General features: G+C 37.1%; 1 protein-coding gene across 4 annotated transcripts in view; it reads right to left on the bottom strand.

Annotated features, from left to right (window-relative positions):
* zbbx (zinc finger, B-box domain containing) overlaps positions 1 to 13,873 on the bottom strand; it is a 51,257-nt gene that overhangs the window by 19,030 nt on the left and 18,354 nt on the right. For all 4 annotated transcript variants that reach the window (XM_016663036.1, XM_016663034.1, XM_016663035.1 and 1 more), the window contains 7 exons: positions 12,539 to 12,718; positions 11,021 to 11,231; positions 8,673 to 8,826; positions 4,757 to 4,854; positions 1,860 to 1,981; positions 1,652 to 1,710; positions 996 to 1,126 (listed from right to left, as the gene is read on the bottom strand). In XM_016663036.1, the coding sequence (XP_016518522.1) occupies positions 996 to 1,126; positions 1,652 to 1,710; positions 1,860 to 1,981; positions 4,757 to 4,854; positions 8,673 to 8,826; positions 11,021 to 11,231; positions 12,539 to 12,718 (955 nt within the window). The remainder of the gene's footprint in view (positions 1 to 995; positions 1,127 to 1,651; positions 1,711 to 1,859; positions 1,982 to 4,756; positions 4,855 to 8,672; positions 8,827 to 11,020; positions 11,232 to 12,538; positions 12,719 to 13,873) is intronic.

Raw genomic sequence — 13,873 nt, 5'->3', positions numbered from 1 at the left:
GGGAAAAAATTGTTGATGAAGAAGGGGAAAGATGCTCCTCTGGGATAGCTGACGTCGCACCATCCAAAATTGAAATATCAGTTAAAAATAAAACAGGAAGCTGGAAGGGTTTGTGAGTTTTAAACTTTGAATCTGGTAAGGAGGGGAAGCATTGTGGTGATCCACATTTAGCTTTTGATTTACTTATTGTAGGAGAGTTAATTGTCTTTGATTAACATGAAGTTGCTGTTTTAGTAGATTTATTAGATGTTTCAACAGAAGAACGAGTGGATGCCCCACAATCTGAAGGTTATGCTGGACAAATAATCCACAAAGACAGGAATAAGATAAATTCATGTTAAACTTTACAAGAACAATTTTACAACTGGGTCCTACTGTGCGTCCTTGAACAGGTTAGAAAAGATCTTTGGGTTATAAAAACTTCTTCATTACATATTTTGCACAAATTATTCCCAGATGATGTGATTTCACCTGGTCAGTTCAGTCAATTTCTATCTCCTTTCAGAATTAACTGTTTTATTTGTCACTTTAAATTGAAATAAGCTGCTTGCCACAACCCCCCAACTCAACATTTATACTTGCACTAATACACCTGAAAATGGAAAACAGATGCTCAACTGTACAACAGTACAGCTATTGGACAATAGTAAAGCCAGCTGACCAGAAGTGCTCGGCTAGGTGAGGGAGTGGGCTTGGCTAGGGATGCTAGGAAACGGGGCAGTGTTCTCTGATTGTTACAAAAAGGGTAACAATTATGAGTTTTTGACCCAAAAAATATTAACTTATTGCCAGGAAAGAATGTTTTTTTTTTAAGCACTTGGACTATTTCAGAAAAAAGTAGAGACACAGATGGAGGTACAAACATGTGCATAAAAGTGAATTTTACACAATTCAAAGACCAATTTGGAAGCACTGCTGCCATCAAGAAAAGAAAATATATTAGAATCGACTTAATCTCAAGCCTTATCCAGGTTTTATAGTAAAACACAGCTTACCTTTCACTGAGTCATTTTTGGAAATCTGATCGTGAAGGCAACGTGACTTCTTGACTTTTTGTCGAACTGATGCTTTAGATGGTCTGGATGGTTGAGTTGAACGGGTAGAGGAGAGATCAGCTTTTGAACTCCTGTGAACAAACAAGGTTGTTTGGGATAGTTGAACAGCTGAAACTCTGAGTGAAAAATAAGGCACCTTCTCAATTCATCTGCCTGTTGATGGCCAAATGGGACAATAAATACAGTGTAATCCATTACAACCCATTTTTCTTCAATGTAACCAATTGGAATAAGACTTGAAAGTAAAGCAATTAATCTCAACTCACTTAACTACTGAGTCAAGCTTTAACAACAATGCAGCTTATTCATCTGGATGTACACATCAGCACTGAGGGAGAACAGACAATAATTACCTTTTTCTCTGTTGTCTTAAAGAAACAATGCATACTTTCAACCAAGAGAACATCTGCTCTACATCTATTTACCAGCAACTAAGAATTTGTCATGAATGGCTCTAAGCTTTTACATGTCTGCTCCCTTTTTGTTATTGAGAACGACAGATTTTGCTCTGCATGTGCATTTTTTTATTAGAAATAATCTAAACCTGGTCACTATATTATAAGCCATGCTAAGAAATGCTTTAAATAAAGCCTTACACTGGGTTGCTATCCAACTTTTGCTCCGTTGGAGACACCATCTTCTTATCTTTGGATTCCTGTGGTGAAAAAAGAAACACATGAGGATGAGTTAGACATAAATGTTAATAGACAATATTGTACATTTGTAAGTTTTTGTATCTTGATGTGACATATTAAGTATAAAAAAAAGCTATTGGATAAAAGCGGTCTTTTTTTATTTTTTTACCTCATCCAAGATTTCTATGACAAGATATAATTCAGGTGTGGAAACTTGTGACTCAGTGCTGTCCTTACTGGCAGGGACTTTGAGCAGTGATGAACAGTACTCCCGAAAATCTTCCTCTTCCGCTAAAAATATAAAAGCACAAATTAGACTTGAGAAAATAAGATATAAGCATTCTTTGTGATTTAGCAGAATAAAATTGGAATTTTGGGAATTAAGTTGAAATGATTTCAAGTATGAAGTTTAAATGTTTACAAAAATGTTCAGAAATCCAAAATGATCAAAAAGGCAATATGGAAGGATTCAGTTTTTGTGTTCGTGTGAGTGCTCTCCTCGCAGAGAAGATCGTTGTGAAAGAGTCTGACTGATTACTGATTTCAGCAATTAGCTGTTGGAATCAAATGCTACGGATGTGTTTCACGGCTCGTCCTGGACTCGTCCATGCTTTATCCTTCCTCAGGTCAAGTGGAGTCACAACTTGTCTTGCCGTAGAATTGGATTCATGTTGTTCCATGACTGCCAAACGCCTAACCTGACCCTGGACTCCATAACATGTCCGCTCTACCTCCAGTATGGCTGTGGAGCCTCCACAACACTTACCTGGATCCATGCCTCTCCTTCAGTGTTCAGTTCCACTAGAGACTGTAAGCCCTACCCAGAATTGGTGTTTCAGTTTCCCATTTCTCTGGTTCCCAGCTAATTTCTTCCCTTTCCTCACAGAACCAGAACCAGAGAAAGTCAGCCCAGCCTCCAGACTTCCAGAGCACACTATTTCTGTGTTCCCCATCATTCATATTCACTGTAAATAACTCTGCATTGTAATCCAGTATGCCCCAATGTGCAAATCTGCTCAAACTAAATCTGATCTTCTAATGCTAAATTCAGCACATATAATTCCTCCAAAAAGTGTGCATACCAAATTAAAATGTATTTTTTAATCGCTTATATCATGCACAATTCAAGTTAAAAATATACTCTTAAAATTAGAAATGATGAAAGTGAATCATGTGCTTCAACAAATTGCTCCAACAGACACTTTTTACACACTGCTGTTCTGTTAAGTTTCATTTTATCATGGCATTAACTTAGCATAGCCCAAAGTAGGTTGCCACTGTTCCATAGCATACGTCTCTTATGTTTGTGAAAACATATAATCAAAAGTAACAGAATGGTATAGAAACTATCTTCTGTTAAAACCACAAAAAGGGTCACATTTCACCATTAAATTTGGGATTTTAAACTGCTACCCAAGTAGGAGAACCATCCACATTCAAGTGTTTGCTGTGCTCAAAATTTATTCAGCAACTTATTTTAAAAAAGTGCACTCCGTAACTTTGATTTCACTACTCAGAATTAAATAATAGATTATTCTTTCTTGTAACTGTATGCAGATAAGACAAAAACAGAAGTGTCTTTTGGAAATGTAGAGATGTACAGAGGTTGATAACCTATTCCTACCACCTGCTTCAAACCTTTATTCTAATTCATGCTCGTTACAACAGGTTGCAGAGCCTCTCCCCCTCATCAATCTTTAAATATAAAAGGGGGAGAAATGAGTATGTCAATGAATAATAGAAGCTGTTTACTTCCTACATGTAGGAAGAAACCCTTCATCTAAAATTTTCATTTTCTTATGCTGTCAGACCAACGTGGTGGAGTGACAGCAGTTTGCGAGTGTAAGAAAGTTTGTGCGTCGCGTGGCTCAGTGGTTGGACCAGGCACTCTCCCTCTCCATGGTTTCTTTGCCACATGTCTTCCTCCATCTCTCCCTGCCCCAAGTTATTGTCAAATGTCACTAGTAACGAACAAAAAAGTTTGTGCTAACATGTTTGTGTTTAGCCTCACTAGGGAAATTTACCTTCACAGGCCTCTTTATTAGATTCACCCGTTTTTGCTTGTTAACACAAATATTGAATTAGCCGATCAAATAGAAAAGGACATAAGCATTTTGGAGTGGTGAAGATAACTTGTTGAAGTTCATCATCAGAATTTTGAATATGGCATAGTTGTTGGTGTCAGACGGCCTTATCTTCTGGAATATTAAACTAACCAAATCAGTGTTGTGGTGGAGTTTGAGGGGGGGGGCTTTTGTTACATGGAGAACAGGGACAAAACCAACTTTCTCAGAAGCACAGTTTGGATGCGTGAAATAGACTGGCTGAAACTCACAGATCTAAAATTGGTCAGGAGTTAATTTTTATATTCAACCCTCAACTAAATCCAATTAATGTTATCCTTAGGTCAGCGCAATCTAAAATTACTCCCAATTTGTTGTGACTATTTAACAGAAAACAGAGTGATCTAGGAAGTATTTCTGACCTATAACATTTAAAAAACTAACAAAGAGACGGCCCTCTATTGCAATAAGAAGCAGATGAATGCCCTAGGATCAAAAGGTATTGAGGGGCAGTTGCAATGCTGGTCTACCATTTACTTTTAACCCTTGGATGTAGTTAGAAAATGAAAACATTTCATTGACTGATAAGCTACAGACAGTGAGCTGCAGATGACTGGCTGAACCCTCCCTCCCCTTGAATGCCCCATCCCTTACTGTCAAGCTTGAGCCACCTATAACAGCACTCTACCTGCACAATCACAGCCACTGATTACCTGTCACAAAGCTATGGATGAATGGGCAAGGACCAATATGTCTGACCCGCTGAGAGAAAGAGATTTTCCAATTGTGTGTTTGTATATCTGAATGCGATATGTGTGGATGTAAGTCATCTGTCGATCTACTCTTCTGTTAGCTTAGTTTGAGAGCCTGTTCTGACTGTGTGTATCAGAAAGGTTAGATGTACAGCAAAAGTATCAAGATCTCATGGTATCACTCTCATTTTCTGTGTCAAAAGATGTATTTCACACAGAGAAGGATAGATGTGTGGATGTGCTTGTGTTACCAGTTAGGATGGTGGCCATCTCTTCCTCTATGTCTGTGGTAGCTGGTGATTTTAAACCCATGTCAAATGCCAATGATGGAGGACTTTCAACAGGTGTTCTGAAAACAGAAAGTCAACTTTGAATTAAAACATAACAATAAATGTAAGCAGATAATATGTACTTCCCCTCAAACTATCTGCCAATGTATGGATGGATGTATGGATGTATGGATGGATGGATGGATGGATGGATGGATGGATAAACAAGACAGTTTTCATATCCTGGTATAGAGTCCTGTGTGTTGACATACAGTGGAAAGTATTCAGAAATGTAAAAAGATTTTTACATGTAAAAAGATTTTTACATTTCTGAGGTTTTTTCTGTCAAGATAGAACCCTGAATGTACATTAATGAGACTTAATATTATTTTTTTTATTATTTTAGCAAATGGCTGCTATGAAACAAAGAGTGAAAAATTTAAAGAGGTCTAAATACTTTCTGTACCCACTGTATATTACCACCTGTGGTAGTGGATCTCAATATTATGATGTCAAAAAATAAAAAAATAAAATAAAAAATCACACAGCAAGAAAAATGTTATATTTCAGTCCAGTTGGAGACAATAATGCAAGCCTCTACAACTGAGAACAATCACAAAACAGTAGGTGACAACTGTCTCTCATAATTTATTAAAAACCACATTGCAGTGCACCAAGTAAAAAAAAAAAAGCTTCATTTGCTCAAGATTTCAAGTATTGTATCAGCCAACATGCACTCAACAGATTCCCTGTCCGATGTCACCAACATTTCTTGGTCCAAGTAAGTTCACATAAACTTGGTGAGGGTTAGAGAAAGAAGTTCACCTCCGGAAAATTCTTTAGGAACATAAACACAAATCAATATAGACTACCAACAAACTGTAGTGGGCTCTTTGCAATTATTGGCTGATACAATACTTGAAATCTTGAGTCAGCTGAAGTCAAACTCTGACACCAGTGCTGCCCTACTTTTAAGCTATGGGGCTTGTTGTGCTTCCTCATGCTTCGGAAGCAAAAAGCCTGAACTGTATGTAATCTTACTTGGTCTCTGTTTGACACTAACGACAACAAACGCACGTAATATACTTGAAAATAAGGTAAATATTAGAATGGAATGGATTAAAATGTTTAGATATTTAAATAGCACATTTGAAAAATGTCAGAGAATATTGCCTACTACCATAAGCTAAAGTTAGCCGCAAAGTTTAAAGAAAGTAAAACGCACCTTCGTATCTGTGAGTGTATAACGAGGCGTACATCTTAAAACCTTTCTCCAGCTTACTTGTTGGGGCTTCGGATCGATGTACATCATTAATTGTTTTAGCAAATGGCTACAAGCACCTAGAGTAAAATGCCATTTTCAAGAGACCGGAAGCGACCGAGCCGCTTTTCCTTAAACACGGAAGCTGACGTGCAAAGAGCCCTTTGTTTTAATAGTAACAACAAAAACTTGATCCACCGTTAAAAGAAAAACAAAGCAGCATAAAAAGAGGAAATGAAGAAACAGAAACAGTTGTGCTAGAACAACTACAACAATTTAGTTTTATTCTTTAGCATTTTATTCTTATCTGTGAATGACACTATATATGGAAATTAAGCGGTACAATTCAAAATCCTACATACTCAAAATACATGAACCCATTTATTTTGCCTTCTTTTTACCAAAAATTATTATTTGCATATTCCAGGGGTGGCCAAGTCCAGTCCTCGAGAGCCACCACCCTGCAAGTTTTAGAAGTATCCTTACTCCAACAGACCGGGATCAGCTCTACAGAGGCCTGATAACGAGCCAGTCATTTGATTCAGGTGTGTTGAAGCAGGGATGCATCTGAAACTTGCAGGATGGTGGCTCTCGAGGACTGGACTTGGCCACCCCTGGATATTCAAATGCATTTAATAATAAAAAAAAATGTCTGTAATAAAAGAAAAATGGCGGCCCCTAATTTATTAAAATCAATGACACTAGTGCTACTAACATCTTGTTGTTAATTAATGTTTTTGTTTTGTTTGTATCCTTCCTGGAACATGTTATATTACTACAAATATTTATTTTTTGAGACCAAATTGCTCATCTGTAGAAAGTATATTTGATTTTTGACCTAGGCACATTGACCTTTGCTATAGGTAGTTGAATAGATGTACTGTCTTACTATTTCTGGAAAAAGGTTGCAAAAAAGAGTAAATATGGTGCATGATGAAGAATTGTCCTAAGGCAAAAACCTCTCTGAGATTTGGGAAAATAATATTTCATATGTAAAAAAAAAAAAAATGCAGAAGCAAATGAGCTACAAATGAGCTACAAAAAACACCAGCAGTTTTTTAATACATATCATGAGCCTGTATTATTTAACATCAGATTAACTTTGTGTTTTAGCATACGTGTTGTTTCAGATGCTTGTAAACCTTATTAGAAAAAGTCATGAACAATATTTCAAGCTTACACAGATATCACACATTTGCTTTTTTCATGCTCCATGGCAAAAACTGCCAGAGGTAAAGGAATGTTAATCAAATATTTTCTCTAATATTTGTTAAACCTCATCTTAAATTTATGCTAAAATTGCTTTCTAGAAGTCAACCTGCCTATTACCATGCAGGTTTTTAATAGTTTAGTTTTCAGGACCTGTTAAAAGTCCGGCTCTCAGAGGACGGATGAGCACTCACTTACCCCTGCAACATAGCTCAGTCAGTGCGGTCAAAAGCTCGCTTTCTATAACCTGCAGGCCGCGCACAAATCTACTAGGGTGATAGACTTTACGACTCTAATATAGCTGAGCACTTTTGGCTGATTCTTTAAAGCTCTCTCCTGCTCTCTACCCCCTCCTTTTCCCATTATTATTAAAGCTTGTTAAAATTCAACCTCTCCTTCCTTCTTCCCTCCAGCCGGTAAGACTCTCTGTCTCTCCATTAAGCTCTGCTACCATCGCTGCTTCAGGGTTATTGCACTCTAGATTGGCTCTCTGGTCTATTCCACAGTTAAAGGCTGCTACAGTTTGGGATGTAGAGCATTCCTGCTCCAGCAGAGAGAATGCCCAAAACTCCACTCAGCTCTCTTTCCTGCTGACCTGCTCTCAAGCTGACTACTAAGGCCAAAAAAAACTGCTTAAATAAAGGTTATGATAACGGGACCTGCAGAAGCTCAACCTGCAGGCAATGAACTGCACAATAAGTACAAAGAAATTGCTTTGTTCAGTAGTGTCTTATAAGGGCTCACTATGGAGATGCAGGTGAGGCATATGCTATGGCAACAAAAAGTCTGTGACAGGAAAAATGTTTGCATACAGTAAGTATGCGTTTTGGTGCATATAAGGAGCTGCATGATTAATTAACATGGAAGGAAAGAGAATGTGTATGTGTTACATTATGTTAACTGTTGTACTGACCTCAACAAGTTGTCAAGATGCCAAGATGTAAAGCTCTAAAAATTTGATTCTACATAATACTGCCTCTTTAAGTCTTTTAAATACAAAATACCATATATGACCTCCGATGGGAAATACACAGCATAGTAGTAGTTAGTCTGATCATTGACTATATAAATTAAATCCGACTGGTTGGTGAACTCCATCTGAAACGTAGAACTTGGATATGGCTTTGAAAGCACACACAACTAATCTGAATATAAAAACACAAAGGAAGCTGCGTCTGTCTATACAGAGAGTTCTAAAAATAGTTTACATTGTACTTCTTATTTAAAAACTTTCTAAAGCATCAAAGATCAACATCCTTGAAAAACTATCAGAGTTAATTAGCTTGTATTTAACTTGCCAAATTGTGGTACCACTAAATACAGTGGTATTTGTAGTAGTTTGAAAACTATGATTATAGAATATTTTTTTATTGTTAGGACTTATTTGAAAACAGTAGATGTGATATGCATTTGTATTGTTATTTGTACCTGCGGTGCTTCTTGAGAAGCAACTTATCCATGTAGGTAAGGCTGTTTTCAGAAAACTTCACCCTTAGCTTCCCTTCTGCTCCTTCTCTTTCTAGTCCATCAGCTTCTCTGCCTGGAGAAATGTCAGTTTGGGTCGACGTGGCTGACACCAACGCTGGGGAAATATGGGGAGGAGGACATGGCATAAAACAATGAAATAACAGTGGAGACACACAGCATGAAGTAACAGAAAAGTGAATCAAAGTCAGAGAATAAGGCAGGATAGTATTTTGAGCAGCCTTTTGAAAAACACCTTTCTATAAAAAAGAAAAAAACTGAAAACACACCTTCTGCCAAGCCAAAAGTGCCAAAGCAATGAAAGACAAAAGCTAACCATATCAAAGCAAGAATAAAGTTTCAAACAGTAACATGGAAACATAGTGATCACATATGAGAAAACAAAATACAGAAGTAAAGGAAATTTGGTGATTGTTTTGCATTGGGAGTTCACACAGTGTCAACTTTAAATTGGAGCTTGGGTCCATTGGCCTTGCAGAAATGATTAGCGCCAGAGGGACTAGCCGCAATTTGCAGAGCATAATGAATAGACAGAACCTGAGTTCGTCCAAGCAGTAGAGCAGAAAAAATAGGCTTGATGATGAACACAAACATCTGGTCAGATGCACACACAAACAACCACCCAGAATATAAGTTGTGTTAATAACACACCTCATTTAAACCTTAAATACGCAATATCAATTTAAACAAATGTAGATACAGTTTGGATGAAAAATCACAGAAATGAGTTAATATAGTTTTATCCATAGTCTCAGGAAAGGCAGTGCCGCTTTAAGGTGCAGCCCTGTCATCAGCAATCCCATGTTTATTACGACATGATGCAACAGCTATACTCTACTAGCACCATATTCAGCCCTTGATCTTCCAGTAATACCGAAGACTTTACTTAATTAACTGATCAGACTATGAACAGGGGGGGAGCAGGAAATGCTGAAAAGAAAATGAGATAAGGCTCTGATAGATGGAGGATAAAAAACCCATTTTTATATACATTGTAATATATTGCAATTGTTACAGCATTAACACTCGCTTTTTCAAAATTGTTGGCAACAATCGATCTTCATTTAAATTCCATTTTATTTATTGACGTTTTAGACCAGAGCATTTTTAAGAGCACTCGTATGGCCTGAGGGCCAACGCATTAATAAATAATGTGGACTGTATAAAAAGCTGAGTGTGCAACAAACTTTTTTCACATTGTTTGATGTGCGTCTATTTAAAAAAGGCAGTTTATTCAGAATTAAAAACAAATTGTTCTGAGGAGGAAATTTCTGCATCTGTTCAAAAACAAGAATTAAAACCATTCGACACACACTCTACAATTATAAAAGCAAAAAGTACAGCATTCCTCGAAAGATTCACACCAAGCATACCTACTCATTCAAATTTTATCAGAAAATATCAGGAAACATTGTAGCCTCTGGGACTGAGCTCATTAAAGATGGTCTGAGGCAAAGTGGAAAACTGCCCTGTGGCCAGCTGAGTCACAATATGAAATGCATTTTTTTTAAATGGATGCTATGTCCCTGAGCCTTAAGAGGAGATACAACATTCATTTTGGTAACACAGTTCAAATACGTTAGCTGAGTTTGGATGTAAGTGAACTTCAGTGCATGTAATGAGTAACCTTCAAAAGTGTTTGATATACTGCTTCTTCCACACAAATGTAATTTATTGACACACCCATGAAGATATGTAAAAAGCCTCAACATAAATTTAGTATCTACAGACAAAATCTTACAATGATAAATTTTGGAAAAAAGAAAATGTTTTGAGCACACTTATTTGGTGTGTAGTGAGATCATATTTTAAAAGTGAAATGTGTTTTTTTTTGTTTTTGTTTTTTAACTGGATGGGTTTGTCTTCTTGACACTCCAAACAAAGTGAAGACGTTTTTTAATTTTTCACTTTACTTGTTGACTAGAACCTTTGGATATGCAATAAATAATTTTCTCTGTTGTTGGTCCTCTGACATTAGAGAGAGAGAGAGCAGTTTCTTTTGGTGTCATTTTTCACGTAATAAAGGGGGTCTCTGTATAGAGGTCTTGAAGAATGTTACGGTGCACCAAAATCTAATTCTGTTTTTACAAAGAAGTATTTGCACATTTGAGGCAACCCATCTCCTGGAAATAATATAGCCCGAATGCTGAACGTCCTGGTGCAGTTATATCAAACAAAAAAGAAAACACGTTGTATTCAGAACTGCTACAATTGCTGCCCTCAACAATTCATTTGTCCATTTTAAAAAATAATGAGTGTGTATGCCTACCAACCATGTCTATATATCTCACCTGGTGTCGTGGATGTCTCCAGTACATCGGTTGTAACAAGGCTTTCTTTTCCTTCGCTCCTTTCTTTTCTCCACTGTATCAGAGCCTCCTGAAAAGATCTTGCAGACTCCTCCTCACTGTACTGCCCTGTAAAAATGGAGTTGGCCAATTCACTTTTATCATCTTCAATTACTCCCACTGCTTTCTCCTGTCCGTGTTTTACAACCAGCACCTAGAACATAAAGAATATCTCATGAGCTCTTATGTGATGGTCAAAATGTGATGCAAGTTCTCATACATGTTCTCATTACTAAAGGTGATCACTCCTAATTATCAAACACTGCACCTCCAAATCTGCTCTTCTGATGTAATGAATACAGATTCTTGTGTCAGTACAACATATACCGAATCTTCCAGTTCCTTTTTCCTTTGATCTTTCAGTTCCAATTCTTGGAAGAGTGATGTGTGGCGAGTGTAAATGTTGAGGAACCACTAAAGCCCATTTTCTGCTTTGTCTGGGTTCTAAAGCTAGTTTTAGTCATTGTTCCTTTGTTCTTATTTGGCATCAGTTTCCCACATGGTCACACCATGTACCTAATTAGCCACAGGCTGACTGGCTAGTTACCTTAGCGCCATAGCTAAGCTAGCTGGTTCCCTGGTAGCTGGCGCCTTAGTAGCTTTGGCTAACGAGGAAAACTCCCCCTCCAGTATTGCAAACTTTGTTGTCGAACACATGCAAATTATTTAATTTCGTTTGTTTTTAAACTTGTAACTAAATAAAAATTTGCAAGATGTACACCAGGTGGACATGGAGCAATTTTTTTTTCGCTACCTTGTGACCTCAGTTGTTTGAAGAGAGTATTGTCAGAATGAGGTCAACTGCGCTCCATGGTCTAAAGAGTATGAAATGTCAATCTAACTGTTCCTGCCAGACCTGCGCTGCTGGAGGGCTCCTTTCAGTCCAAAGGTACATGCAGTTCACAAGTTTGCCTTTAGATACAGCCTGTGGATTTGGCGTCAATTAGGGTTTGTTTGAAGTTCTTTCAATTGACTCACATGGTGCAGAGGTAGAACTCACACCATGTGGAGGCTTGTTTGATATCTTTTTAGTGAATTGTCACATCATGTGAACTGCAAATGGAGTGTAATTTTACCCGCTGGGAAATTTATTTTTTTATGCTGTATCCATTCATGGATAGAGGCTTCATATGTTGTTGGAACAAAATATCAATAAGTGAAATAAAGCAAGACTGCTGAAATAGTGAATAGTTTTAAACAGTGAAGTTTAAAATGAAAGAATGAAAGATAACGTAACAACATCAAGTAAAAATTTCTCAAATATTTATTTTTAGAGAAATCCAAATGTCATGAACAGAATATGCCGTGTACACATAGTTATGATTCATAATGTTGGAATAGAAATGTACAAAAAGTTTTTCTCCATTTACTTATATTTTATACTTTAGAATCAGCTTCTGATCTCTTACACAACATATACCTGGCTGCAATTATGAAAAATGTCCATCTGTTTTTGCTCACCTTTGTTCCATTCTTTGGCCACTCATCTTCTCTTGTGGTTATTGCATTGAATGTGAGGCTGTGATTGGAATCAGGGCTTCTACTGGAATCAGGATTATAGATACCGGGAAAAGAGCCAGGGTTAATCTTTCTCTGGAAGTAGCTGACGTCTTGGCTGATCACTTGAGCCTGTGCGTCTGTCTGCAACAGAAGACCATAGTTTATGACACCAGATCAGTATTGCTTAGTTTAAGAGGCTGGAATTACTGCTCTTCTCTAAATTCTATTGAAACATCATTATGATAATCTCACGCACCTATTGAGAGTTTATGTTACCAAAATGAAGCCCGCTTCAGCCGATCAAGCAGTGACAAATGAGTAAGAAAACTACATAAGAAAACCTTACTACAACTGAACTAGTTAGTTTAATTCAGAAGAAGTATGTTGGTTGAATTAAAATATAACTTTATATCCAAATTTGTCAGGTATATGGATAATTTTGGATCTATCAGCAGTCACAGCTAACGAAGGAACCGTTTTCTACATGAGTAAACATCTGGAAATCCCTATCCTGATTATTTAACAGAAACTCTAATTGGTGTTATTCATAGGACATAAGACCTATGTCACTATAAAGGCAACTTAATGTGCACTTCTTCTTGATTTTGGTGATTAGTTTGAACTTCAGCAAGTCGTCTTCAACACATTGAGATGCCTAAATACCCTGAATGCCAGTTGATTGACTGCTTTGCCATTTGTGTTAAAAAAGAAACTGCAAAGATTGTACCAAAGAGGCTGGTATATATTTACATGAACCCGATGCAACTTAAAATCAAGAAATCATGTTTGAACAATCATGACATATGACCATTTAGTTAACAATATTGCTACAAAGGTAGTGCAACGAAAAAGGTATACCTTTCAATCAAACTTAATACGTTTTGACAGGTGACCTTTGACTTGTCAGTGAGGAGACCCTTAACCTGTCCCCTCACTGACAGGTTAAAGTTCACCTCTCAAAACATATTAAGTGAGATCAAAGGGTGAATATATACTTTTTTGCCATGAAGCATAAACTCCTGCGTCATGATGCGCCAAACGCCTGCAACTGTTCTTTTTGTTAAATTTTAGACAAGAGATTTAGCACTCGCAACTTTTACTCAAATTGAAGTAGTAAATACCAAGCAAGCCCTATTTAAAGTACACTGATGGCATAAAGCAAAAGGGATGATGCCAGACAGCTCTCTTGACCCCATTTAGAGGGTAACTCCTAATCATTTTAAGTGCTCACACTTACATCCCTGGTCTACCCTTCAAATCCGATACAGAAAAATCCATTTTATATATATATATATA

This window comes from Poecilia formosa, unplaced genomic scaffold (genome assembly GCF_000485575.1).
Source record: "Poecilia formosa unplaced genomic scaffold, Poecilia_formosa-5.1.2 Scaffold401, whole genome shotgun sequence".
Classification (NCBI taxonomy): Eukaryota; Metazoa; Chordata; class Actinopteri; order Cyprinodontiformes; family Poeciliidae; genus Poecilia; species Poecilia formosa.
Note: the sequence above shows the minus strand (reverse complement) of the source record. Positions and strands in the feature narration are given on the sequence as shown.